This window comes from Theobroma cacao, chromosome 5, assembly GCF_000208745.1.
Source record: "Theobroma cacao cultivar B97-61/B2 chromosome 5, Criollo_cocoa_genome_V2, whole genome shotgun sequence".
NCBI lineage: Eukaryota > Viridiplantae > Streptophyta > Magnoliopsida > Malvales > Malvaceae > Theobroma > Theobroma cacao.
Genome location: NC_030854.1, coordinates 23,822,526 through 23,848,692, shown reverse-complemented (window position 1 = coordinate 23,848,692; position 26,167 = coordinate 23,822,526). Strand labels below are relative to the sequence as shown.

General features: G+C 34.0%; 1 protein-coding gene across 4 annotated transcripts; it reads left to right on the top strand.

The window, feature by feature from the left end:
* On the top strand, positions 1,156 to 26,167 carry LOC18598763 (kinesin-like protein KIN-7O). Of its 4 annotated transcripts, none has more exons than XM_018122182.1 (33): positions 1,157 to 1,430; positions 1,518 to 1,607; positions 2,801 to 2,919; positions 4,344 to 4,457; positions 4,539 to 4,620; positions 8,767 to 8,834; positions 8,908 to 8,988; positions 9,138 to 9,283; positions 9,382 to 9,484; positions 10,093 to 10,173; positions 10,383 to 10,451; positions 10,538 to 10,597; positions 10,682 to 10,843; positions 12,176 to 12,232; positions 13,595 to 13,837; positions 13,909 to 13,974; positions 14,064 to 14,255; positions 14,387 to 14,491; positions 15,441 to 15,527; positions 15,713 to 15,859; positions 16,027 to 16,140; positions 16,297 to 16,350; positions 16,452 to 16,655; positions 16,736 to 16,912; positions 17,470 to 17,676; positions 17,803 to 17,892; positions 18,000 to 18,140; positions 21,590 to 21,687; positions 24,498 to 24,576; positions 24,673 to 24,816; positions 24,896 to 25,015; positions 25,110 to 25,181; positions 25,737 to 26,167. In XM_018122182.1, the coding sequence occupies exons 1-33, from the start codon at positions 1,307 to 1,309 to the stop codon at positions 25,962 to 25,964; spliced, it is 3,924 nt and encodes a 1,307-aa protein (XP_017977671.1). In that variant the 5' UTR covers positions 1,157 to 1,306; the 3' UTR covers positions 25,965 to 26,167. The 4 variants fall into 4 exon arrangements, with proteins under 4 accessions (XP_017977672.1, XP_017977671.1, XP_007028489.2 ...); XM_007028427.2 differs by having other exon boundaries at positions 16,264 to 16,350; XM_007028429.2 differs by lacking the exon at positions 4,344 to 4,457 and having other exon boundaries at positions 16,264 to 16,350.

Sequence of the window (26,167 nt, the reverse complement as noted above, 5' to 3'; positions counted from 1 at the left end):
ATCGTCTTGGTGCCTACGTTCTCTCCCTTATCTTGTTAATAAAGAGTTGAATTCACTACTGAATTTCAATCAATACAAATACCTTTTGAAGTTAAGATATAACTTTTCTATTTTTTAAGGCTTCGTTTAAAGGTTAACGTATAACCTCTTTATCTCTCAAGGATTTGAGTATTTGAGATACAAATAAAAAAACTTCTAATAGGTGAATATTGCTTCGTGAATACAAGTTTGCAAATAGACATATCAAAGATAATTACAAATAATAGGAATGACAACTCAAATGGATTTAAGATCACATTTGATGGCTTTGAAAAACTAAGAAGAATGAGAAAAATTCTTGCTTTTAACTTGTTTCTTGGAGAAAACTATTCTTATTGGAAGAATAGAATGAAGCTTTTTATCCAAGTAAATGATTATGAAGTTTGGAGGATGGTTGTAAATGGTCTTTATAAATCGATGATGATAAAAAAAAGGTACATGAGTAATCAAGAAGGAAAATAAATGGGATGCAAGCAACATCAAGATGACTCAACTTAACACCAAGGCAATGCACACTCTCTTTTGTGCACTTGGTGTTGGTGAATACAATAAAATATTTATGTAAATAAAACAAGCTTGTAAAATTTAAAAATTTCACTACTGAATAAATTTTTAATTCTACCTCATTAATAAGGTAGCAACATTTGGTGAATACATTGTTAATACATCATATATAAACCTTATTTTTATTATTTTTGAATTTTTTTTCAACATTTGTTAAAAAAAACACAATACTTGAAAGAAGCTCTTAAATTATTTAAAAAAATTTAAATGAACTTTTATTTTTTAATTATGTTCAATTTAATTTTTATATTTATTTTGAATTAAATAAACTATTATAATTATTATTAATCATTTGATAATCATGTGATACTAATATAATATTAACGTGAAATGTGAAAAATATTACAATCATATTATCATGCTTTATTATTTTGACTAACAACAGTTAGTCTATAATTAAATATAAAAATTTATTTAAATTAAAATAAAATATAAAAATTTAATTGAATACGATAATAAAATTAAAATTTATTTAAATTTTCTAAATAGTTAATAATTTTTTAAATATTATACAATTAAAAAAAGTGTTACCCGAGTTCCCTTGAGCCATTCTGGTAATTTCGACTATCACTCCCAAGTCCCCACGCTTGGGGGCAAAATCCACAGGCGGGAAACATAAAGCGAAGTCCAAAATAGGGTATTTTCAAACTTGTTACCAGCAATACCTTTTCTCTCTGACGCTGAGAACTTGAAATTGGACGAAATGGAGAGAATTAACGTGGCCGTTCGAACAAGGCCGCTATCTCCGGAGGATGCGAAGACAAGCCCTTGGAGAATCTCTGCCAATTCCATTTTCATCCCCAATCACGCCACCAAGTTCGAATTTGGTAGTTCCTCTCTCTGATTAATCAATTTCTACATCTTTTTAAAGTTCATCTTTGCTTATTGTTTGACAATTTTTTTTAATAATTTAGATCGGATATTTGGTGAGGATTGTAAGACCGGAGAGGTTTATGAAGCCCGTACCAAAGAGATTGTGGCGGCCGCAGTTCGTGGATTTAATGGTGCCATTTAATTTAATTTAATTTGTATTCAGCGTTTGTTTAATTTGAGTCAATATGTAGCTCATTTTAAAAGGTTTGGTAGGTTTTTGAAGTTTGCATTTTCTTCGAAATGCTTCTAGGGACTGAATTTTCCCCTATTATATGCTAACAGGCTCTCTTTGAATATATGTTAGATGTGAGAAAAGTAAATTTGAAAGAAAAATAAAAAAAAGATGAAAGCACTAAAAATATAGAGAAACTTTCTTCATGTGTTTTAACAAAATTTGGGTTTTACATTTTTCATCTATTATATATTTTTTTAAACAATTTTTGTCTCATCTTTCTTAGTTTTCAAACTCTAATAGAGAAAGTCTATTTTGATTTTCCTTGGAATTTGGTTTGAACACACGATTTGGCTATTTTGATAATGGAGGAATACTTCACTTTTAGATTGAGATGGAGTTTTTGAGGTATTTTACAGGCCAATTGATAGCTATTTTCACTTTCTGAGTGGGAATTGCTTCTATTCTAATGAAATGCTGTTGGAATCTTTCCATTAAACAAATGCAGCTTGAGTTTAACACACAAGTATCTCTCTCATTTGCTGTGAGCTATTCATGATCTCCTAATTTGGGATTGGTGCATCTGAAGCAAACTTTTGTGGAGATTGTTGTACTTTTTTAGTGGTGTTGTTGCATATACTCTAAATTTAGAATTTGCTATGGTCTTATGTTCACCTATTACCAATCGGTTTTAGGTTGGATGCCCAACATGGTGTCACAGCCAAAGTAAATTGTTGCCCTGGTTGTTATTGTTGTTATTTGTTGCCTCGGTGGTGTTATCTCCATCAGTTAAGTTTAGCATTTGCTATTTTCTTATATTTTTGTTGATTCCATGTTGCATGCTTAACAGTACTCATTCTAATTATTTGGAGCTTGTTAACTTGAGCCACCGGGGGTTAAGTAGCTTTTTCTAGATGATATACATGGAGTCACTTACATTAGAATTTTCAGTTAGTTAGATTTTTTTTTTCTCTAAGAGCCTTTTCTCCAATTGTAGGACAAATAAAGAAATTTCTCATTCCTTGTCCTGTAATTTAATAGGTTTAGTTAGTTGAAATTAATGAGCCTGTTATACATTGCATGCTCATTTTGTTTGTTTCCAAGATGATATGTGCCTGTTATACCTTCTCAACCTTAGTTACTTTATTTCAGGTACAGTTTTTGCTTATGGACAAACTAACAGTGGAAAGACCCATACAATGCGAGGTTCGGCTGCTGAACCTGGGGTCATTCCTCTTGCTGTGCATGATTTATTTGGCATAATACAACAGGTAGGCATACTGACACTTCTAGCTTTTAAAATCTTGTGCTATTTATATATTTTCGAAAATTTTAAGATATTTGGATAATCTCTAGAAATAACATTGCAAATTAAAGAATATCGATGAATTGCTATATAAAACAATTGAAGGTAACTACAGAAGAAAGATAGTTAAGGGTTTGAGGCATTGGTTAGCCCCATTGTTCTAATTATTACATTTTTCAGTAATATTGTTTTAGTTAGAGATTAATGAGTTGGTTGAGCTATTCAAAGATGGATTTCTTTTCGTGGAAACCATAAAACAATGAGTTTTGAAGTGTACTTAGGGTAGAGGGTGCCTTGGGAACCATTTTATGAGGTAGAGTCTAGTTCAATGCATGCTTGAATGCGAAATATATGCCTTTAGCTTTGTTAATATTTGGTAACATCAATGATTAATATGCCACATAAATGATAAAAAGTTGATTTTTCTTTCTATTGGAATTCCTACACTTAGTGACATCAAAATTTCAAATGAGGTGTTGCATAGCAGAAAAGATTCTCTTAACAAAAATTTTAGTTAATATATTTGTGGTTGGCAGATGCTGGTCTGATGCAACAAATGGAATATTCTGTGTATACAAATATATGTCATGTATTTTGTTCTAATTGATGGTTGCAAAGAGATGATTTGGGCCTAAATAGTGAAAAATCAAATTGCATAGAAAGTATGTTGAAATTTTGCTTACTGTTTTTAGCTAGAAATGGTTTAATCTGGTTTGCTTTAGGTGATAGATAAAACTTCAAATGTTGTACCAAGTTGAAATTTTTTATGTATTATCTTGTTCACCAGTCTAAAGTTGTTGAAGCTCAATACATTGCCATGTGCAACTGATCTATAATGTATTCATCTCTTTGGGGGCTTCCCTAAAAAGTTGGCAATTTAGTCTTGTGTCCTAGCTAGCTGTTCTTTGCAACCCAAGGTTGGTAGTTGGTGGTTTGGTTAAGTAAAAGTTGCCATTACTATGATGATTAAAATGTAATTGTCGTAGTTTTTTTGCTTGGTCAAATGTAGTAATTTGTTTCGTATTCTAACATTGGTTTAGCAGAGTATTGAGCTTGGTGCGTTGTATTGATTCATGTGGTTAAATCTTTTGGCTTGTGATAGCAATAAATTATTTGGGAAAGCTACCTATTAATCACGATTTCTTAAAGTTTGATTTTTTTAACACTTTTCAAATCTTAATTTCTTATTATGCATTTAAATGTTGAAGGTTCTGTTCAAGGACAAAAAAATAAGCAAGAAAAATATCATCAAGTAAAATAAAAAATATAAACTCCAAATTTATGATTGACTAACTAGTCTGTGACCTTTTAAGTTCAAAGAAATTTCCTTAAAATATTTTTGCACTATGTCTGCATGCAAATTTTTCTATTTTCTTATTTTAATTTCAGGATGTGGATCGAGAGTTTCTTCTTCGAATGTCTTATATGGAAATATATAATGAAGAAATAATTGATTTGTTAGCCCCTGAGCATCGAAAATTACAGATTCATGAAAGTATAGAGGTATTAAAACTGCAATAGTATTTTTTTCTGCTTTATTTCCTATTTTCTTACTAGTAAATCATTTTCTCTTCATAAATGTAGAGGGGAATATATGTTGCTGGCTTACGCGAAGAGATTGTTGCCTCTCCTGAACAAGTACTCGACTTCATGGAGTTCGGAGAATGTAATTTTTTCATCTTTTTAATAGTTTATACTTCTGCACAAGTTATTTTTTAATATCTTCATTTAATTTTTTTTTGATTGAATTGTCATTAGTTTTGAAATAAAATAAAAAAATGTCTAAAATTGTGATGATTGCCCTTAAAATCAAAGATAGGAGAAATGTGAAGTAGAAAAAGAAGAGTTAGCTTACGTATATTAGTATATCTTTTTCAATTTTATTCTATTTATTTGAATTCGCTCTTCTATTTTTATATTTTTTATTTTTTAAGGTTAATTACACATTTGATATCTAAATTATATTGAAATTGTCAATCTGTTACTTGAAGAAAAAAAAATCGCAATTAAGTACTTGAATTATGATTTTGTCTATCAGTTTGCACTTTTGACTAACTCCATTAGTCAAATTAGTGACGTGTTAAGAAACACCTACTTAGATCATGCCACATGTCTAAAAATTTCATGTCTTTTTTTCTTTTTCATTTTTGATTTTTTTCCTAATTCTTTAATTTTTGAATTAAAAATTTAAAAAGAAAAACAAAAAATTTTAGAAAAGAATAAAAGTCAATAAAAAACAAAAAAAACTACAAAAAATTAAAAAAAGGATGTTAGGGATATCGAGGAGAGAGAGAGAGAGAGAGAGAGAGAGGAGGGAGGCANTATCGAGGAGAGAGAGAGAGAGAGAGAGAGAGAGAGGGGCAAGACAAGAAAAGAGGGGTCAACTAGCGATGTCATGTCTGCTCGAGTGTCACGAACTACGCTCCTTCGCCTAAGTATCTGATAGTTCGTGCAGCACTTGAGTGGACGCTTCCACACAAGTAAGCCAAAACTCGGTTATATCTCCCTTGGTCAAAAGGCATAACGAGAAATTCGAATGCGCCATACCGTGTTACGCAAGTAGTTTTCGGCTCACCTTCCTCGGCCACTGTTATTTGATGGTAACTCGATCTCAAATCTAGTTTAGAGAAGTACTTTGCAGCACTTAGCTGATCAAAGAGATCTGCTATAAGAGGGGTAGGATATTTATTTTTAACTGTGATTTTATTCAAAGCTCGATAATCCACGTATAATCGTAAACTCCCATCTTACTTTTTCTGAAAAAGTATTGAGGCTCCAAAATGTGCTTTTGATGGTTGGATGAATCTGGTTTAAATCAACTTGTCTAATTGTTTCTTTAGCTCCGTTAACTTTGGTTTAAATCAACTGGTTTAAATGTGCTTTTGAGCCATCCTGTATGGCCCTTTTGCAGGCGGCTTGACTCTTGGAAGTAATTCTATCTCATGATGGACAGCTTGTTGAGGCGGTAGGACTCTTGGTAGTTGTTCTGGCATCATATTTTGAAATTTTTCTAAAACCAGTTTCACTTCTTGGTGTATTGGGTTTCTGTTATTTTCACCTTTGTAGATGGACATGGCCACGTAGGAGGGCTCACCTTTCTTGATCCCTTTTTTAAACTGTATAGCCGATATCATCTTCTTCCCGCTTTTAGGTAGGATTGTAGCTAGTACCACACATGATCGTTCTCCAAAAAACATTAAACAACTTGCAGCAGGGAAAGGGATGACTTGTGCTTTTGTCATAAAATCCAAGCCTAGGACAAAATCAAAATCATCTATAGTGGCTACAGTCAAGTTTATCTTCCCTTCTCAAGAGCTAATTTTAATCTTTACGTCTTTATCATTTCCCATTATAGCTGAAGCTAGTGAGTTAACTGCTTTCATCTGTCCAAAATCCTTCTCAACCTTAAGACTGCACCTCTTTTCCTCTTCCGAGGTGATGAAAGTGTCTGAGGCCCTCGTGTCAAGCATGGTTTTGGTACTTTTCTCATTCAACAACACCTTTACATACATTAGACTTCGTTGGGGCTCTTTCTTCATCTTTTCTAATTGTGCTTGCAAGGTGCTGAGGAACCGAATAGAACTCATTCGTGCTAGCTCTTCCTCGACTTCTTCGACTGTGGTGTGGGGTGCTGGTGTCTCAACATTGGCAGTCCATATCGCACTAAGAGCTGCTCGATGAGAACAGTTAGCTACTCAATGAGGTTCGTTGCGTAGAAAGCAAGATATCGGTGGCCGTGGCTTGAAGTTCTGTGGCTTGTTTGTTCTCGGTTGGGGTGAATCTCTAACAGGTGGTCTTTTATCACCTCCCTCACTTGAGGGTCTGCTTACTCTCGAAAATTTTACCCCATTGTTTGAGCTAGAGCTACTGGTCTTGGATAGAGGGTCTTTTCTTTTGTTGGAGTTTTCACTATAATCAGTAAGGCGCTCAATAGCTGTCATTGTCGAAGTCACATCCTGTACCTCTGTTGTTGTAACTCTATCCTCGCCCATGGTTTTAGACCTTCAAGGAAATAAAATAGTCTATCTTTTTTAGTTATATTCCTAATATCTAGCATTAAAATAGAGAAGTTTCTCACGAACTCCCGTACTGATCCCGTTTGTGACAACTTCTGCAACTTTCGTCAAGTCATATACTTAACATTCTTGAGGAAAACTAGTTCTTCAATTTCTATTTTAAGTCTGCCCAAGTGTTGATACTACACTCACCATCGGTGAATTTGGAACTCCAGCACAACTTTGCGTCCCCAACAAGATACATTGAAGCCATCGCCACTTTGTCCTCTGACTCTGTGTGCATAGCTCGAAAATAATTTAGAATATTAAAACGGAAGTTTTCCAACTCCTTAGCATCTTGGACCCTTTCGTATCGCTTGGGTACTGACACTTTGGTCCTTTTCCCTCGATTTCTTGGACTCCCACTGACATTACCTGCAATGATAATCACAAAATTTATCTAAGCTTTTAGTTTTCCAATCTCGCTTTGGAGAGTACTCAATGCATTCTTGGTCTTATCACTTAGGGTATTCATCATCTCAGATAGTTCCCACTGGATTGTCTCAATTTCATCTATTTGTTCGCTTGGAACCATATGAACTTTTACTGCGGCCACTAGTTTATCCATCTTTCAATGGTCCTTTGGTGCACTCCGCGTAGTCACCATTTTTATACTTTAGATCAACACGTCTCGCCTGTGCTCTAATACCAACTGTCACGAATTATGCTTGTTCCACTAAGTATGTGATAGTCCGTGCGACATTTGAGTGGACGCTTTCAGGTAAGTAAGCCAAAATTCAGTTATATTTGATCCAACAATAATAATATCAACAAATTAAACTAAAAGAACTCGTATCAAAATCAAAAGGCATACCGAATGCCATATATGCAATCACTGAGTCATAAAAAAGAAAAATATTTTAGTAATATGAAATTAATTACAAAGGATCAAGACACGTCATCGTCGGGCCATAGGGGTAGTCCTAGATGATTCGTTACAAACATACCTTTACCAGTGAGGCAGCCCAACAATCCGCTGATTGCTCATCTCTTATAAAGAGTTTACGAGATTTTACAAGTATTCTACTAGTAGCCATTACAACACTTGAAATGAGGACATTCCTTTCCTAAAGGGTTTTTCCCCCTAAAGACTTAACAAGTATATTTAGAAGTGTCACCACAAGCTATTACATTGTTTGAAAGATGAACATTTCTCTTACAGATACAAAAGACTTAATCTCATAGATAACTCTTCCCTATCATAGTCTGGTACAAGGTTGGCTCATTACATCAAGGTAGACTAGCACCCCAATCTGCCATGGTCTAGGTAGATAGAGTTAATCTGGCTAGAGCAAGCCAGATTGGCACGATTTGCCTAGCTTGAGGTAGATTAGTGCCAATTTGCTTAAGGCTAGCTAGATCTCTGTCGGCCAGCCCTTTTTCCCTTTTCTGTCTGCGTCTCTCTTCCTCTCCCCGCTTTCCTTCTCTTTTATTTCTCTCCCCATTTTTCTAGTTTCCAATTTTTTCGAATTTTTTTATTTTTCTGATTTTTATTTTCTAGATTTTTATTTTTGAATTCCAACAACAAAATATTTTTAGAAAAAATAAAAAAGGAAAAATCACATTACTTTCTTCGACACTTGGTGCAACATGACACATTTGACTAACTCTGTTAGTTAAAGGTGCAAATTGATGGATGGATGCATAGTTCGAGTGCTTATTGGTAATTTTTTTTTCTAGGTACCAAATTGACAATTTCACTCTAGTTTAAGTACCAAATGTGTAATTAACCTTATTTTCTATGATCCAAAATTTAGCTCACAGGCATATTGGAGAGACAAATATGAATCTACACAGTAGTCGATCACATACCATTTTTCGCATGGTAAGTTATAAGTACTTAATCTTATTTTTAATGAGTATATTTGCACATTTGGCTTACTATATTAGCTAACTAGATCATTGAGAGTCGGGATAGAACTGAAGATGGCGATGGAGATACGGTTAATTCCTGTGATGCTGTTCGAGTATCAGTTTTGGTAGGTGATTAAATAGAACAACCATTTTTCTTCTTTTATGTTCAATAGATTAATAAAACGTTTTGGTAGTTGTCAATGAATATCTTGTTTAGTTTTATTAATACTAATTATCATTTTTTGTCAATTCTTTTTTGTTCTTTTGCTCATAGAATTTAGTAGACCTTGCTGGATCAGAACGCGCTGCTAAAACCGGTGCAGAAGGTGTCCGGCTAAAGGAAGGTTCCCATATTAACAAAAGCTTGATGACATTGGGAACAGTGATTAAAAAATTGAGTGAAGGTGCTGAAAGTCAAGGGTATGTTCATTCGTTCGTTCATTTGCTTTTTTGTTTCTGAGAAAAAAGTGAGGTGCTATTATTTTTCAAATATTAATGATTTTAAGAACATTTTGCAGGGGTCATGTTCCATACCGAGATAGTAAACTTACACGCATATTACAACCTGCTTTGGGAGGAAATGCAAATACGGCTATAATATGCAATATCACACTTGCACAGGTAGTAATCTTTAAAAACAGCTTAGTTGATTGCGTCTTCACAAGTAAGCTTCAACACAGCTGCAATCATTCCTCTTTGTTTGTTTTACGAAGACTAATTTGGGCACTCCCTCTGTCTCTAGAATGTTTCACTTATTGACTTTTCATAGAGTTGAGGAATAAAAAAATGAAAAAAGAAAGGATAAAGTGGGCAGATTTTGAAGTTAAAGTGTCTGTTTAGGGGGTTTCATTTCTTTAAAATGGTTTTGACAAAAGGGTAAAATAGAAAAACTTGGTTTTAAATCTATTGAATGTGACACTTTTAAAAGGGTAAAAGTGACAACGTGAGAGTAGAGGGAACAATGTTTAAAGAATATAACTAAAATTTAAATGATTAAGCATTATTTGGGGGTTTGTTTAGTCTTTGACAAACATTTTAGTTCAACCTAAAGGGGAGATTTATTTACTTGTGAAATTATGCAAGCCAATCTCAGCATCATATGTGCAATAAAATCACCTTTTATTTTATTTATTGTTAATTTTAATGCTTTCACATTTTTTTGTAACTTACAATGTGGTTGTTGGCTTTGATTTACTTGCAATTCCATAATCAATCTTTTATAATGGCAGATTCATGCAGATGAGACTAAAAGCAGTCTTCAGTTTGCAAGCAGGGCATTGCGTGTCACAAACTGTGCTCGTGTGAATGAGGTTTATTCTGATTTTTGTTGTGTTACCTATGTTGAGCTTTCATTTAGCATTTATTCTTCTAGCTGGCCTTGAAGATAATTCCTAGTACCCAGTGGCATGTCAAATACATTGGATCTTTATATGTGTATTGTTAGCTTAAGTTCTTATATCAAGGCTAACATGTATGCTTGTTTGCTTAAATCTTACTTAAGCTTGTTCTTTTATGTTAGATTTTAACAGATGCTGCTCTGCTAAAGCGTCAAAAGAAAGAGATAGAGGAGCTTCGAGCCAAATTGCAGGTTTGCAACTATCTTTGTGGTTTTTGTGAAATCTCAAGAGATGCTTTTTGGAAATAGTGACTCAGTAAATATTTTGTGTGTTTTAGGGTTCTCGTTCAGAACATTTGGAAAAAGAGATTCTCAATTTGCGAAATACATTATTGCAGGTATTATAGTTTTCACATGATGATTTACTTACATTTTACAGAATGTTTGAGTATGTTATGGAAGTTGCAAGGCTCATTTTACAGTCTGAACTGGAGAGAGAGAGGATAGCTTTGGAATTGGAGGAAGAAAAGAAAGCACAAGTAGAGCGTGAAAGGGTGTTGCAAGAGCAAGCAAAGAAAATAAAAAATTTGAGCTCAATGGTCTTGTATTCAAGTAGAGATGAGAGTCGAGATCAGTTTAAAAAGGTTTATCTAAAATAACTCTACCTTCTTTGTTCTGCAATTGGTTTTCTATTATTGTGTATACATTCTCTACTTTTGTTAGCTTATCTACTAATGTGATCACAAATTCTATGAATCTAAATAATTTGTGCTGTCTATATGAATCATACTAGAGCCATTCCAAGTAGATGAGCGGCTTGAGTTTTAATATGTAAAACGAGCAATGTAAAGGATTTGGACATTTATAATAAAAACCTGAATTGAAGAATCATTAGTTAGTATTATATGATTTGCATGTTACTCTATAAACAAGGAATTGAATAAGCAAATGATAGTTGTGCTGATGACAATGCCATGTATTAAGGGTTTAGTAAACTGGTTTGCAAATTTCAACATGATTGGCTTGATTTGTGCATTGAGTGAAGTCAAGTGCAAGTGGTTTCTCAGGACTTGAATTGGTTGATCACCAGCTTCTGTAACTACAAGCTGATCTTTGTAAATTCCATTGTAATGTGCTTAGTTCATTCAAGTGTCACTTTTAGAATTACTTTAGCAACCAAGTTTTGCTTTCTGTTCCGTTTCATCAGTTCACTTCTGTTAAAGGTTCAGTAAGCAGATAAATATGTAGGTCTGTGTTGATGCCACATTCAGATCCCTAGACTAAGCTTATATGCCATTATCCTTGATTCAGTTTTTATCCATTGGGTGATATGATAAAGAATCCTATATGTTGTTTAGTTGAAGAATCGGATAACACATTTATTATATGAATCAATTACTGTTTGTGCTTTTAAAATGAGAATTATAAGTGGCTTGTTTTGGTCTAATATTTGAGGGGTGGGTGTTGATTTTGAAGTCTAAATTCATTGTTTAGGATTGATTTAAAGAAGTTCGATTTGATTTTGGGTCAAATATACTCTGAATTTTTAAAAGGTCCAAATCGAAGACTGCATTTAACTGTTTGTTGAATTCAGCCAATTAAAATTCTCTCCTCAAATCTAAGATTATTTTAAAAGCTTGAATTTTGAATTCTAGATTTATCCAAACGAAGAATTTCACATTAAAAAATTATAAATTAAAAATTAACATCCAAATCTAAATTTAAATTCCCAAACACAACCTAGAGAGTTTTGGCATTATGTATTTGCTAGCTCGTGTTCTACTCTGAGTACATAAAGCAAGGATAAAGTTTGCAACTGCTAAACATTTACCTCAAATCAAAGTTCCTTACCTTAGCACTGTTTGGTAGTTTGTTGGATGCATATTGGATACATGTAGTCTTCTTTCGTCTACATTACATACCTATCTTGGCCTTTCATTTTAATTCTTGATTAAGTTTTTTGTTTGTTGCTGTAGGAAAAGAGGCGAGATACATGGTGCCCTGGGAATCTTGCACGGGAGGCTCTTCGAGAGGTAACTTTTATGTTTCTTGCTTCTGCTAGGATAACAAACTTAATTCAGGCATCATAATAGAATTTCAGTTTCATTTTTCCACCTTCCTTATGGGTGTGAGCCCTAAATCAATGTGAGATTGTACCTTATATACGTAATAAAATTAAGATGTCTTGTTTGAGCAAAGTGCAATGATGTAGGATTCCTTTAATAGGTAAAAGCATGAAATATTTTGTGATGATGTTAGCACGTGGAGGAAATTGATGAATGCAAGATTTTCTTCTTTCTTCTTGTTGTGATGTATCGCTGTTTGCTAGTGTGTGGGAGCATCAGAATGTTGGGTTTTAAAAACGTATGATGATGTAGAATTCCTTTGTTAGGATAGCATGAAATATTTTGTGATCATTTAAGCATGTCAATGAAATTGATGAACTTTGAAGGTGGTTTTCTTTCTTTCTTTATTACTAGTCTTCTTATCCTCATACTCCTCTTAAACATAATCATGGTTTGAAAGAAATAATAGGGTATAGGAAAATGCTTCATAGGATATTGTTGGACAATTTAAGATAAGACTTTGTATTCTACATTCTAATTGATATAGGATGTTAAAAGTTCTGACTCTTTAAGTATATTCCGTTTAACAGAACTTCGGAAGGGGGTTCAAATGTTAAGTTGTTTCTTTTAGAGCTTTCACTTGCTTGCTTGACCTCTTTGTTGATAATATTAGACTAGATTAACCATTGACCGCTTCAATTCTTACTTACGGAGCACTCTGCATGTATTTCTAAATGTAAAGGTGTATAGCAACGGATACCATCCAAGTTTTTGAGATAACCTACCGGCATTGAAGGGAGGGCGAAATGTTGATAGAGTTTTGTTGATGTAGCTTAGTTTAGTGGTATTGATTCCTATCATTCTGTGTAATACGAATTTTAGTTATCTATATAATTATTTAGTGACATATTGCTTTGGTTTAAATTCCACAATATTAATCTATATTTTTTTCAGTATCAGATGGCTTGAATAAAGTCAAGTTTGGATAAATTGTTATTTTCTTTAGAATTATAGTAACAACAAATGACTATTTTAATGGTAAAGTGGGCTTCTTGGATGTGGAACTCCATGTAAGTTGGAGTGGGGAAGTTTCTATCCCCATAGGCTGGGATGGGGAAGAAGGGCTTTCTAAGTGGGGCCTTGTCAAGGAGTGACTTCTAGTGCCTGCCCTGTTCTGTTGCTGTTGCTACTTATGAAGTATAATTTATAATGTTATTCTATATTTTTTCAACCTCATGTGTTTTATGCAAATTCTTGAAAATTTTCTTCTTGTGCTTTAATGCAACTTTTGTTTTGGATGTATGCTAACATTAATTTTCTGCGCTGTAGTCCTACTCAAGTATCCAATCAAACTCATCTGCCATAAAACCAACTAAATCTCAGCGTGATATGGGACCACTTCTTTCATTCGAGGAGTTGGTGGATGAAACTGAAATTGCAGATGACCTAAGCAAGCAAGATGAAGATTGTAAGGCTAGTGTTTTGGAGGACTGTACTCTTCCTGATGCATGTGCTTTACTGCATGTAACGAACAGGAGAAAAGTGCTACCAAGGAAGAAAAGCTCCTTTGTGGTTTGTACTATGCCCTTTTGTGTAAATGTCCTTGTATTAATCTTGCACCCTAATATGTATTATTCATTCAGGAGGACAGCGAACTACTGGAACTGCAAACAGAATATGAGGATTTGCTTTTAAACTTTGAAACTCAGGTCACTCATAATACTTGTTTCTTGTTATTTTACTATGCATTAGCGCACAAATTTTCTCCATCTATTTATTGACGCCATTTTATAAGCAGAGGACTATGAGTGAGATAAAAATTGATTGCTTAATGAGAAAGCTGGCTGAGGCTGATTCCTTTCATAATATGAAACATATTGAGTCTAATGACCATTCTGCGTTTCATGCCAACAAAACCAATTGTGCTGACAAGAATATTGGTTTGAGGGAATTTGAAGCTATTCTTGTGATCAAGCAACTTCAAGAGAAGGTTTATGTTATTATTTTTAGTATTTCTCTCTCTCTCTCTCTCTTTTGTAAAGTGTCTTTCGTTGCACCCACCAAGAATATGTTGATTGATGGTTTATTTTTTCTGTTTATGTCTATTTATATGTCTATTAGATTAAGATACTGGAAACAGAAAAGTCTTCAAGCCAACAAAATCTCAACAGTCTTGTTGAACTCGCAACAGAGCAGAATATATGTGCAAGGGAGAAGTTTGATGAGGTAATAGTTGTTGGACCAATTATTCATGACCTCGCTATGCTTCTTATCCTGTGGATATCTAAAACCTATGGTCTGCTTCACTCACGTTTTGTAATCTGCTGGGCTTAACTAGGCTTAAGGAAAACTGAGACCTTTTCATGTACTAGACTACCAGTTGCAAATTGACACTAAAATTTCAAGTCTATTTAGGCCTACCCTACTTTTCAAGGACTGCAACTCAAGAGTAAGAGGAAAAAGGAAATTCAATTGAAAATAGATTGAATATGACATCTTTTGCAGCTTGGCTTTGGGTTTTTTAGTGCAAATTTGTGACTGCTGTGATCTTGTTTTCAGATGCTAAAAGCAACATGAAATGCTGGTATAAAGCGTTCTTGTAGAGTATGGTTGTACAAGAGCAGCATTAGAACTTTACAATTTTAGTCATTTGTCATGACTTGAAAGATTACCTTTTCTTGTGATGTGTTTCCCTAGGAAAGTATCTGTGTATTTTGTAGATGGTTTTCATTATGGAGCTGATGTGTGCATTAAACAGTTCATCATTCTTATTACAATTTTCAAGGATCAAATGTGAGGAATCGAACTTAAATGCCTTTGTTCTCCTAATGAAACTCCAATGATGACAAAAATCATCTTTCTCATTTTTTTGAGGTAGAAGGGTAGAGGATCTTCACATATGTCAATTTGTAGGCTTCTAGCACATCTTTTGCTCATTAGTGGTTGTATCAAGGTTATTAAGCAGTAATTTTGCATCTATCTTAGTTGATTGAGTGGATAGGTGGATGGATGACTTTATCTGTGCGTCTATTCCGTATGTGTACGCTAGTGTCACCATTATCATTTTTAGAAATTGCATAAAACTCAACCCTTTTGACTTTTCTGAGCTATGTTAAGGTTTTGTTTTCTTTAATCTAGTTTCAATATGGTTTTTAATTGGTGCAATCTGTTATAGCTTTGTGAAGAGCTTCATAATGCAAGGGAGGAGGCAAGGGTGGCTCACGAAAAACTTGCTCACAGTGAATCTGGAGGAAGAAAGGATGTAAGTTCTGCATGTGTGTTTATATAAGATTTAAACTGACATACGCGTGCACATCCTTGTCTTCATTTTTGCATGGATTTTTCCTTTTCTCTCGTTAACAATGTCTGATATATATTTTCTTTATTATGTGTAAATATTCTCATGTCAGAAGTGCATGAAACTGATTTTGAGTCTTGATTTTGTAGGGGGACTGTGATTTTGCGATCGAGCTCTTAAAGGAAGTAGAGGATCTAATTTCTGAAGCTCAAGAGTCAAAAGAAGTAGTTCAAAGTCTATCATCCCTTGTGGATGATGCTTTTCAGAGTTTTTCTGCAATAATTCAGGAATTTCTTGTGAGTAATTGTGAAATATCTTTTGAGAACTACCCTTAATATCAACTGTTAAATTTTTTTAATAATAATTCTAAATTTGAAAGAAAACCGCTGAAGGCAATATTATTATTAATTGCATTTGCATCCTATCTCCATCTAAATTGTTTAGTTTTATGCATTGTATACAGGATTTTAATGGGATGATGTGTCAGAATTCTGTACAACAAAAGATAATTATTGCGAACACTGAGAAATTACATGGTTGCATGCGACAAAGGACTTCAGAACTTGAGAATGATAAGGTGAGACATTTGGATTTTACATGTGCATAGTGTGTATTTTCTTAATCCTGTTTCTGTTATATGAAATTATCATTGCTATTAGGATTCCAAGATAAAATATGTGAGCTAATACCTGGCTTGTAGCTTCTTTTGCACAATCAATCTGTGGATCTGCAGAAGCAGGTACAGGAACTAATGGAAGATGCTCAAAACCATGCAGCATCCTTGACGGTAAGATTTTTATCTCTCATTTTACTTACTACAGTATGCATATATGCATATCATATATGGGTGAAGATGCCATTCTCTAACATTGGTTAATATTGTTTCAGGCACTCTCTGAAGAACATGACTGGGAAAAATCACAGTATCTTTCTCAAATTCATAGTTTTGAAAAGGAGATATCATATCTTTCGTCATGTTCCTTGGCAAGAGAAAAGGAGAGTTTAAGAAAAGATTTTGAAAAAACAAAAATGAAGTTGCAAGACACTGAATCCAAGCTCAAGAATACTATTCAGGAGAAGACAAAACTTGAGGTTCAGTGCACATGTTTTGAATTTTAAAGTTTGGCTTAATTATGTTATCAATCTATATTAATCTGCTTTCACATTTCTAGGGGGAGAAAGCATTTGCTGAACGAGAGATCAAGCGATTGCATGGTCAGAAGACTCTTCTTGAGCGTGACATCAGCAGACGTGATTCACTAGCTGGTAGAAGGCGCGATTCAGTTTTTGATAGGAATTCAAAGATGTTTGATCCCAAGAAAGCAAAAGCACTTGAGCAGACAATGCAGGTGATGATGATGGGACTTGGCATGTGTTTCATAGTTCTGCAATGAACATCTAAAATGCAAAAAGAGTTAATTTGATTTAATAATTTCAAATAGAAATTAAACATTCAACAGTTTTTTCTCTAAATTCTTGCAATAATGAACTTGTTTTTGGGTGAGTCCATTTTGCACAATCTCATTGAAATCTTACAGGTATTGTTTTATATAAGCCCTTTTGTACTTCTATGTAATCTTTTAATACATCAACAACTTATGGACTGAAAATTGAAACCAAATTGAATACAAGAAAGAATTGATCCACACTGAGCGAAACCAAACTCTATGGTTTGAAGCAGTTTCAGTTTTATTTGTTTTTTTGCTCAGCCCTAGTTGTCATTATGATGAATTTTCTCTCACCAAAGTTCTTGATAAATTTTCTCTAACTTAGGTTAAAGGATTGCCTTTCTGTAGCTTAAAAAAAAATTGCAGTTTGTTGTTTATTTACTAGTTCAATACTAAAACATTCAAAGCATGCTGGATATTTAGAATCTGAATACTCTGTTTGATTTTTATGCTCTTAGGAAGATTATAAAAAGCTGGAGGTTCTTGCTTTTGAAATGGAGACAACTATAGCTTCTCTGGAAGAGGAATTAGCAGCTGCACACAGGGAGAAGCGAGAGGCTATATCCAGAAATGAAGATTTGGCCTTAGCATTTGAAGCCCTGACCAAAAAATTCAATATCACAAGCTCAGAAATGAATGCTCTGCATGAAGAACTCTCTGGCCTTGTGAGCTTCCTGTTATTCTCTTGTTATCCTTTTGGTTACTCAATATTGTTATCCTTCTTTAAGGTTAAAATGGTAGCATGCATATTTTTGTTTAAATCTTAAATATGGCCTTCTCTCACTGTACAGAGACTTAGTTTGGAACAATCTAATTCTAATCAGCAAGAAATGGAAAGCTCCATAAAGAGGTTGCTTGCGGAGAAGGAGGAGTTGGCAATGGTAGTCTAATCCATTGTTGAATTATGAAGAGAGCCTAACCTTTTTTACCTTAATTGTGTATTTGTTATTGTAATCTTGTTCATTTGATTGTCCCTTTTATCTTGCAGCAACTTACTAGTTCTCTATTGGAAATGGAGGAAGAAAGGGCAATACAGTCTGCTAGGGAAAAGGCTTCAATTAAAGCCATGGAAGAGAACACAAAGTTGTACAATTCTGAGATAACGTCTTTATCAGAAACATTATCTGAGGTAAGACTTGAAGTTTCTCATAGAGAATTGTAGAACTTTGTCTGCATTATTGAAAAGGGTCTTATGTTTTGCTTTCACAAGTTCTTGTCCGTTTGCCATATTATTTTGGAAAGATGTGTGGCATTTTTATAGATTATGTGATTTGTCACTATGCTATCCCTTGGACGGCAGTTAACTGCTTGCTTGTGGAATTTTTTGACTTTTCTTATGCCATATCTTTTTGGAGTTCATTTTGCATCCTTAATAACTGGAATTATAACAATACTTGTTCCTTAGTGTGGAATAAGTTAGATGGACAGAAAGGTCTCAGTCTCTTTCATCTACTATCATTATGATCAAATATTCTAGTTCTGCAAATCCATTTTCAATTTATAATGATGTTTAATTCTTAGTGATTTTGCTGCTGAAGATGTATCTCAGTGGAAACTGAAGTTCTTTAGCTTTTAGATCTTCATGACTAGCATATACTAACTCTACTAGTTTAATTACTTAATCTTTGTATATTAGTTTATTCTGGTAGTCTACCTGTTCTGTGTAGTATTTTACTGTCAATGGACTTTTGATTGCAACTTTAGGATTTCTTATGATTGCATTCATGGTATTGTGTGTAGTTTTCTGGGGGAGAGTGATGGTTTGTGGAGTGACATTGTTGATTGATACTTCTTCATGGAAGAAGTGTCTTGTGTATAGGTGGCAATTGGGCAGAACTCAGTTGGGTCATTTCAGGTTCTAATTGATTGGGTATAAGTTATCTTCTCCAGCTTTCTTTTGCTAGAGATGGAAAATGGTTCAGGTTCTAACTGCTTGCTTGTCGGTTTAGGTCGCGTCGGGTTTGGGCTACCAGATCACGTTGTTATGGTCAGCTTTTGCCATCTTTACTTGTATGCTTTATGTCTCATTTTGTCCATTATATATTACAAAAGTTTTCAGCAGAACATATTTCGGCATGGAGGCTTTCTCTTTTTTTTTTTTCCTATCAAGCCACATGTAATTGAAGAAAAAAAACGTGGAGTACTAGAATGTAAGAACAATCCCTAAAAGAAAGGGAGTTGGTGGGGGCTTGGGTTCAGTCTTATATGCATCAGCTTTGGTGGGGGCTGGGGTTCAGTCTTATGTGCATCAACTTCTTCGCTCTCCACTTGAAATTAGTGTTGGTTTGGGATCTTAACAATCCCAGACATCTGTGAGAACTGAAATCGGGAAGGAGCACTGGTGCTTATAAATTCCCTTTGTCACAAAATAAGTCTAAAAAATCAATGCATTTGTTGATTTTATGCCATAGGAGAACCTTTTTGGTGTGAGAACTTTCAAATTCTATGCTATATATTAATCTAGTAAAAAGTCAGTGAAAGAGCTTTCAGCTTGAGTCGCATTCTTACTAGTCTGACCCTTTGCCAGACATTTGAGAAGTCAAAATTGTCCTATCCAATCAAGCTAATCTAATTTCATTCTTATTCGAAGAATATGTCTACATGCCAGACTAGGTTATGCAGTCATATATGGCCAAAATCTATAAGAGAGATCTCTGAATTTTTTTGCTACACCTGTGAGACAGATTTCAAACTGTTAAAGAATAATATTTTCTTTCATTTGGTTTAAGTTTTCCACTAATTCATAGTTGCTTTCCATTGAACAATCTTTTAATTTTTACTGGCTCTTTTTTTATGACGATTCATGGTTCTTTAAAATCGATGAACAGTTTGATATATAACTTGTTTTAACTAAAAGCAGTTTGGTTGCCGTACTCTGCTTTTCTGGCAAAATAAAAATAAAAATTTGACTATCATAAACTTAATTTGGGGGTTAACAATTTTTAATTTTAAAACATCACCTGAATGCAACTATATTGAGATTTTAGGTGGTCGATGCATGTGCAGTATGATGGAAGAATTTTGAGATTTCAAGTGAATGTCTTTGAACATTTTTATAGGTGGTAAGGGAGGTGGGATTTGTGTAGAGATTCTAGTTTCAACTTTGGTCCAAAGTCTTAATTTGATTCTTTTACTATCTGAATTCAGCAGTTTTAGCCCCTTTACTCCAATACATTCAATAAAAGTCGATTTAAGGACAATTGGTAATGGTGTTAAAATTCTATCACTAAATTCAGCAACATGGCCTTTTTATTGATGATGTGCTATGGAAACTTTGAATTTTTGGCCACATGGCACTCATTAGCACAAAGAAAGTTTAATTTTAACTTAAAATACTAAAAATTGATTGTTGTAGAATCTTAAAAAATATTAACTATTATTTAATTAAAAAAGAATGATTACCAAAAAATTAAAAAGAAAATGTCTACAAAAAAAAAATTGGCCAAAAAAATTGTAAAAAAATTAAACAAAACAACAAAAGGAAACAAAAGTCAAGGCGAGAGAAAGAACAAGTGTGGGAGAAAGACTGGGGATGCGGAAGGGGAGAGGGAGGCATCCGGCACCAATCTGCCCTCCTCTAGTGAGATCGGTGCCACTACGACTCGCTCTCCCCTATCTATCTCTTCCTTTCCTCTCTTTTCCTCCCTTTCTGTCTCTGTCTCTGTCTGTCTCTCTGTCTCTCTCTCACACACACATAGATACTAGTTCTTCCTCTTCTATTAATTTTTTTTTTGTTTTGTTTAATTTATTTAAAAATTGTTTTGTTTCTAATTTCTAGTAGTTTTTTAATATTAAAAAAAATTTTAGATTAATATGTGCTACGTGGAAAAAAATTTTCCCTTAATCATGCCATGTTATCACCGGAATGCCACATCATTCAAGTAAATGGTAAAATACCATTATCAATTGTTCTTTAATTGACTTTAAATGGAAGTGTAAGGATTAAAAATCGGGGTAAAGGGACAAAAACCATCAAATGATATAGTAGAGGGACCAAATTTAGACTTCAACCTTCAGAGTTCAAGCCATAGGTAACAATGAAGGGTTCTTACCTGCACCTCTTTGGACTTATGTCCATGTCTGAATTTTGAAACTTTCAGTTCTTTCAGAACTCATGTTATGCATCTGTCTAATGTTGTGAGTTACAGACAACCTGCTAGAATTTTGTTGTGTTAATTTCAGGTTGTGACATCTCTTATACAGGTTTTAATATATTTGTTGCTAGTTTTGTAGTCAAATTTGCTTGATAGTTTTTGTATATGACTTGTGGAAAAGTCCTCATTATACAAGTGCAGACAATCTAAAAAAGAATAGGAAAACAAATTAGTATAAAGTACATCTAATCCAAATTGTACCTGTAACTTATTTTATAGGTAAGTATCACATAGTTTCTTTTGTATTAATATCTCATTTTCTAGCCAATACTCCTATTTTTGAAAGGTATTTATGTGCCCTTTAGCCCAAATAGCTGCCTTAACTTTTTATTTTGTATGGATGTTCTTTGCAACAAAATCTTAGTATAGAATGTTGAACTCCAGAATGCTATCTTGTTTAACTGAGGATTCTGTTATATATTAGGTGATGAAGGAGTTGGAGTCGTGCAGAAAAGAATGCAATGTCCTAAGGGAAAGATTGATATACTTTGATGAAGATGCAACATTGGAGAAAAAGTGCAGGTTTGTCTCCTGGATTTCTTTGCCATATGTTTTCGATTGCAACTTGGTTGTATTACCTGTGGTAGCCACAAAAAGATGAAAACTTTGTTTTAGTGCTAATCAAACAAATCCCTTAATGACATGGGCAGGAGCACTGATACGGTAGGCAAAATCTGATAAAATTATTATAAGTCTCTCACACTGCTATCACAGCCTTTGTTTTTAAGGGAGACATAATCCTGAATGCCACTAAATTGCATTATTTCTCTTTGTTTAATCCATTGTAGGTGTGAATAACAAAAATAAAATAAACCTGGCTACTGGGTAGACTGTTCTCTATGTTGCATTTGGACTCTTGAATTTGAAAGGATAACTTGAATCTCATTTTGAATTTAAATTGTTTGGTTGAATCTAAAATTAAGTTTGTGAATTCATTGATTAATCTTTATTACATTTGTATTTGAATGTACACATATATGGGTGATATTTCAAATTCATCACACCATTCTAGCTAAAGTCATTGAACCTTAGCTAATTTTCACATCTTTGTATTTATTTTCACGACCTGCATGACAAAATAAATCTGGAGTCACTGCCAGATCTTCATAAACCACTAAGGTTTCCCCATTCTTTGTACTCCACCATCTTAACACCCCCTCCCCCTACCCTAAATATAAATAAATGAATAAATTGAAAAAAGGAAACAATTGAAAGCAGTCCGCTGCATCCTTTGTATAATCACTAGTTTTATAGGTCCCTTATTGCAAGTTATGGACTTTATTTTTCTTTAATCAAACTAAATGAGAAGAAAGTGTTGAAGAAGTCACTTAACCTCGCCTATATTCGGTAAGAAAATACATTACCAAAAGGGAAGCAGCCTGTACGTGGTGTTTTTCTATGCTCTCAGAATTAAGAAGACTTGTACATCCATCTGCTTGTTAGATGTCCATCAGTTTCTACCTACTCTTCAAATGAAGTTCAAGACATCTTTTGGAATGTGAAAGGAATTGTTATTCCTCTTTCATTCCTATTGAAATAATTTCCCTTCCACCCTTCTCCCTAAATTCCAACAAAGAAAAGCCAATGCAAAGTGGTTACTATGATCATTGGTTGCTACTTATGAAGTAGCAATTCATTTTCATCAGGTAGTCTCAGTGTCGAAGATAATATTGGTCATTACCAAATATAAAATATCATAATCAGTAAGTATGCATAATGATTTTTCTTTTACCCTCCTTCCCCCTACTTGAATGATGCAGTAAGCTGGCAACTAACTCAATGAATTCTACAGATAGGTTTCATAGTTCAAACTATTGAGCAGACTTGGTCAATATTGCTGATGACCTTAGCACTCTCGTGTGATTACTGAGATGCAGTAGATATCCCATCCGACATATATGTTTTAATTAATCGAGCCTGGAGAGAATCTCATCTACATTAAATCTGTTGCATAGACAGCATATGTGTCAATTAATTGCTACCTCTGTTACTCAGACTCTTCATTTTCTTGAAGTACCTGCATCCAACACATATCCAACAGACATGGGTATGGAGTTCTGACTCTCCAAATGTATGGAAATGCATAGAATTAATTGAATGTACCTGTGTTGGACACATAAAGGTATTTGACACTGAACCCTGAGTCTGAATAACATATATTGCTACTAAATCATTTTTATAGGTTCACAAAACAGATGCTTTCTAGTGAGAAGGGGTGAGATTATGTGATGTTTGGTGTGTAGGTGACAAATGTATCAATGGTCCCTGTTCTCACTATTAGCTCAGGTCCAGTAAAGACTAAAGAGCCTTTTTTTCTTTTCCTTTTTCTTTGGTTATGAAACAAAAGACTAAAGAGCTTTTCAATGTCCATGTTAGCATTTCAGCCTTTATTGTTTGAATCAACTTCTATTAGCAGTATGTTAAAAATTATGACAGTATGCAGCTTTTGAAGTTAGGAAGCTGCAAATAAGTTGATGAATTTTGAGTAAGAAATGAGAACAATTGCTTCATCCTTCGTAGTCTAAAAACAAAAGGAGGTATATTTCCTGTAAGATTCTTGTACAGATGTGGTTATGAGCTTTATCTTTGCAGCAATAGTAGCTGATACATTGTTCAGTTCTATCAACTCTTTGGTTTAATATATAATATGGCATCTATTTCTTTCCCCCCTAACTTAAAGAATTTGACCTACGGACATGTCCTGGAATAGTTAGGTAATAGAAGAATAATGATTTATGGTAGAGTTCTTGGAGGTATATTTCCTGTAAGATTCTTGTATAGATGTGGTTATGAGCTTTATTTTGCAGAAATAGTAGCTGAGAAATTTTGTGCTAGAAATATATTATAGCTAGTTGTGTGGATATGAATTTTTGCTTGGGAAGTTAATGCTATATTTGTTGGATATGGCCCTTCTATATGTAAACTTCTTTGAATACATTGCTCAGTTCTATTAGCTCTTTAGGTTTAATATATAATATGGCATCTATTTCTTTCCCCCCCTAACTTAAAGAATTTAACATGAGGACATGTCCTGGAACAGTTAGGTAATAGAAGAATAATGATTTATGGTAGAGTTCTTGTGCCACCTCATTTTCCTTTATAATTTTCAATTTTCATTGAGTTGCTTAATAGGCTTTCCATTCTTGCTCTAAATAAAAGTCTTGATGTTACTTAAAAATGTTAAATACTCCTGTCTCTGGTCCAAATTATGGTATCTAAGGTTATAAGAAGTATTACATTTTCCTTTCTGCTACATTTACAAGTATCTAGTTGTTCAAACTTTGAGATTATGGTTATAAAGTTCATTAAAAAGCCACTTTTTACTATTGCAGCATGCAGAAGTCTTTACAGATTGACCAGCTGAAAAATGACGTGGAAACTGCTGATGCTAAAAGCAAACAAAGCCAGCAAGTATTTTCTTTATCTTACCCTGTGCTAATCTTATAACTAAAACACAACACACAATATTAGCAAGGGATGCACAGTAAATAATTGTTTTCATTGCAGATATCGAAGTCAAATTTTGAGATGCTTTCTTTGGAGCTTCAACGTGCTCAAGAGGAGCTGAGTATTATCAAAAGGGAACGAGATGATTTATCAGCTAAAATTGGACAGTTGGTTGCTAAATCTGACCTCTCAGACGAACTTCAGGTTTCATCTGTGTGCAACACTGCAAAATAATCTAGTATTTATTATTTAGAGACTGAAACTTTTAGCATATTCTTGGCAGAAACTTAAAAACCAACTTCTCGATATGTCAAGAGAAAGGGATAAACTAGTGACACAAATTGAAGAGCAGCAAAGCAGTCTGGTTGAAGCGGAAATGCTCAAACAAGACTCTAATGATGTGGTTGGTGGATTCAGGAAAAAAAAAAAACCATTTTTCTCATTAGTATCATACTAGGTTGAGAATTATCTGATACCATGTGAGATTTTATTGGCAGTTAATGGAGGCCAAAGTTGAAGTTGAGGAACTGACTAGCAGATTGTCCTGTATGGAAGCCAAGATGCACAATGTAAGTAATTGGACACTATCATTTATTGGACCTGATTTGTCATTCATTTGATAATTATAAGCAAATGAGTTTGTCTCGAAGTGTATGTTCACTTGTTTCTAGAATGATCTCCGTGCTGATCTTTAATCTTGTATACCAGCATTTGGTATGGAGGAACAGTCTTGTCACTGTTGAAATCCCAAGTCTGGGATGTGAGCTTTCTACTTAGAAAATGAATTTCTAAAATGATTGAGGAATTAAGTTTATAATTCAAATAGTTTAGACTCGTGATCTTTTATCATTTCCACTGTTGCACGGAAGGGTACATGTCTATTTTTCTGGCATCATTTGGCTTTATCAATTGCCTCCCAAATCCCAACATTTTGAACCATTCTAATTCCTTAATTTTGGTGCTCAGTGTTGACTTCTGACATGTCATAGCTAGTTAAAGTATGTTGGTATATAGCCTCCATATTTACATGGAAAAGATGATCGTTTTTATTCTGTACTTTTATTGAGCTTGTTCTCTGTGATTTCCATCTTTCTGAATATGTTTACGCTTTTCTTTTAATACAGGATCAAGTCAACAACGGCAAGGAAATGGCAAAGCATAGAATGAGGCTTCGCGGAACACAAGCACAATTGGATGCCCTTCGTTATAGATACAAACAAGCAGTGGAAGAGTCAGATATCATGAACAGGAAGTTTGAGGAAGCTTCAGCAAACTTGAAGGAACGGTTGGCTTCAAAGGGAATTGAGGTACTCAACCTGAAGAAGCAGCTTGCTGCGGCCTCAGGCCAATAATCGAGTCAACAGTCCTTGTGTTTTTAATCGAGTAGTTCGGTTTCGAATGGTGTCCATGATAGAGAAATTCATTGTGTACCTTCTAAATCTGTTGTAAATGGTTATTGTTAACAAGTTGTTATGCACACTGATTAAGATGTTACTTAGAAAATGTTTCCTCGTTTAATGCATTGTCGTCACCACAATCACAGGAAAAACCCTCA

Bases quoted from the DNA above. Each gene is read 5' to 3' on its own strand.
- LOC18598763 (XM_007028427.2), top strand. From the start codon at position 1,307: ATGGAGAGAATTAACGTGGCCGTTCGAACAAGGCCGCTATCTCCGGAG. The intron at 1,608-2,800 runs GTGCCATTTAAT...ACTTTATTTCAG, and splicing joins CGCAGTTCGTGGATTTAATG to GTACAGTTTTTGCTTATGGA. The intron at 16,913-17,469 runs GTGATGATGATG...TTATGCTCTTAG, and splicing joins CACTTGAGCAGACAATGCAG to GAAGATTATAAAAAGCTGGA.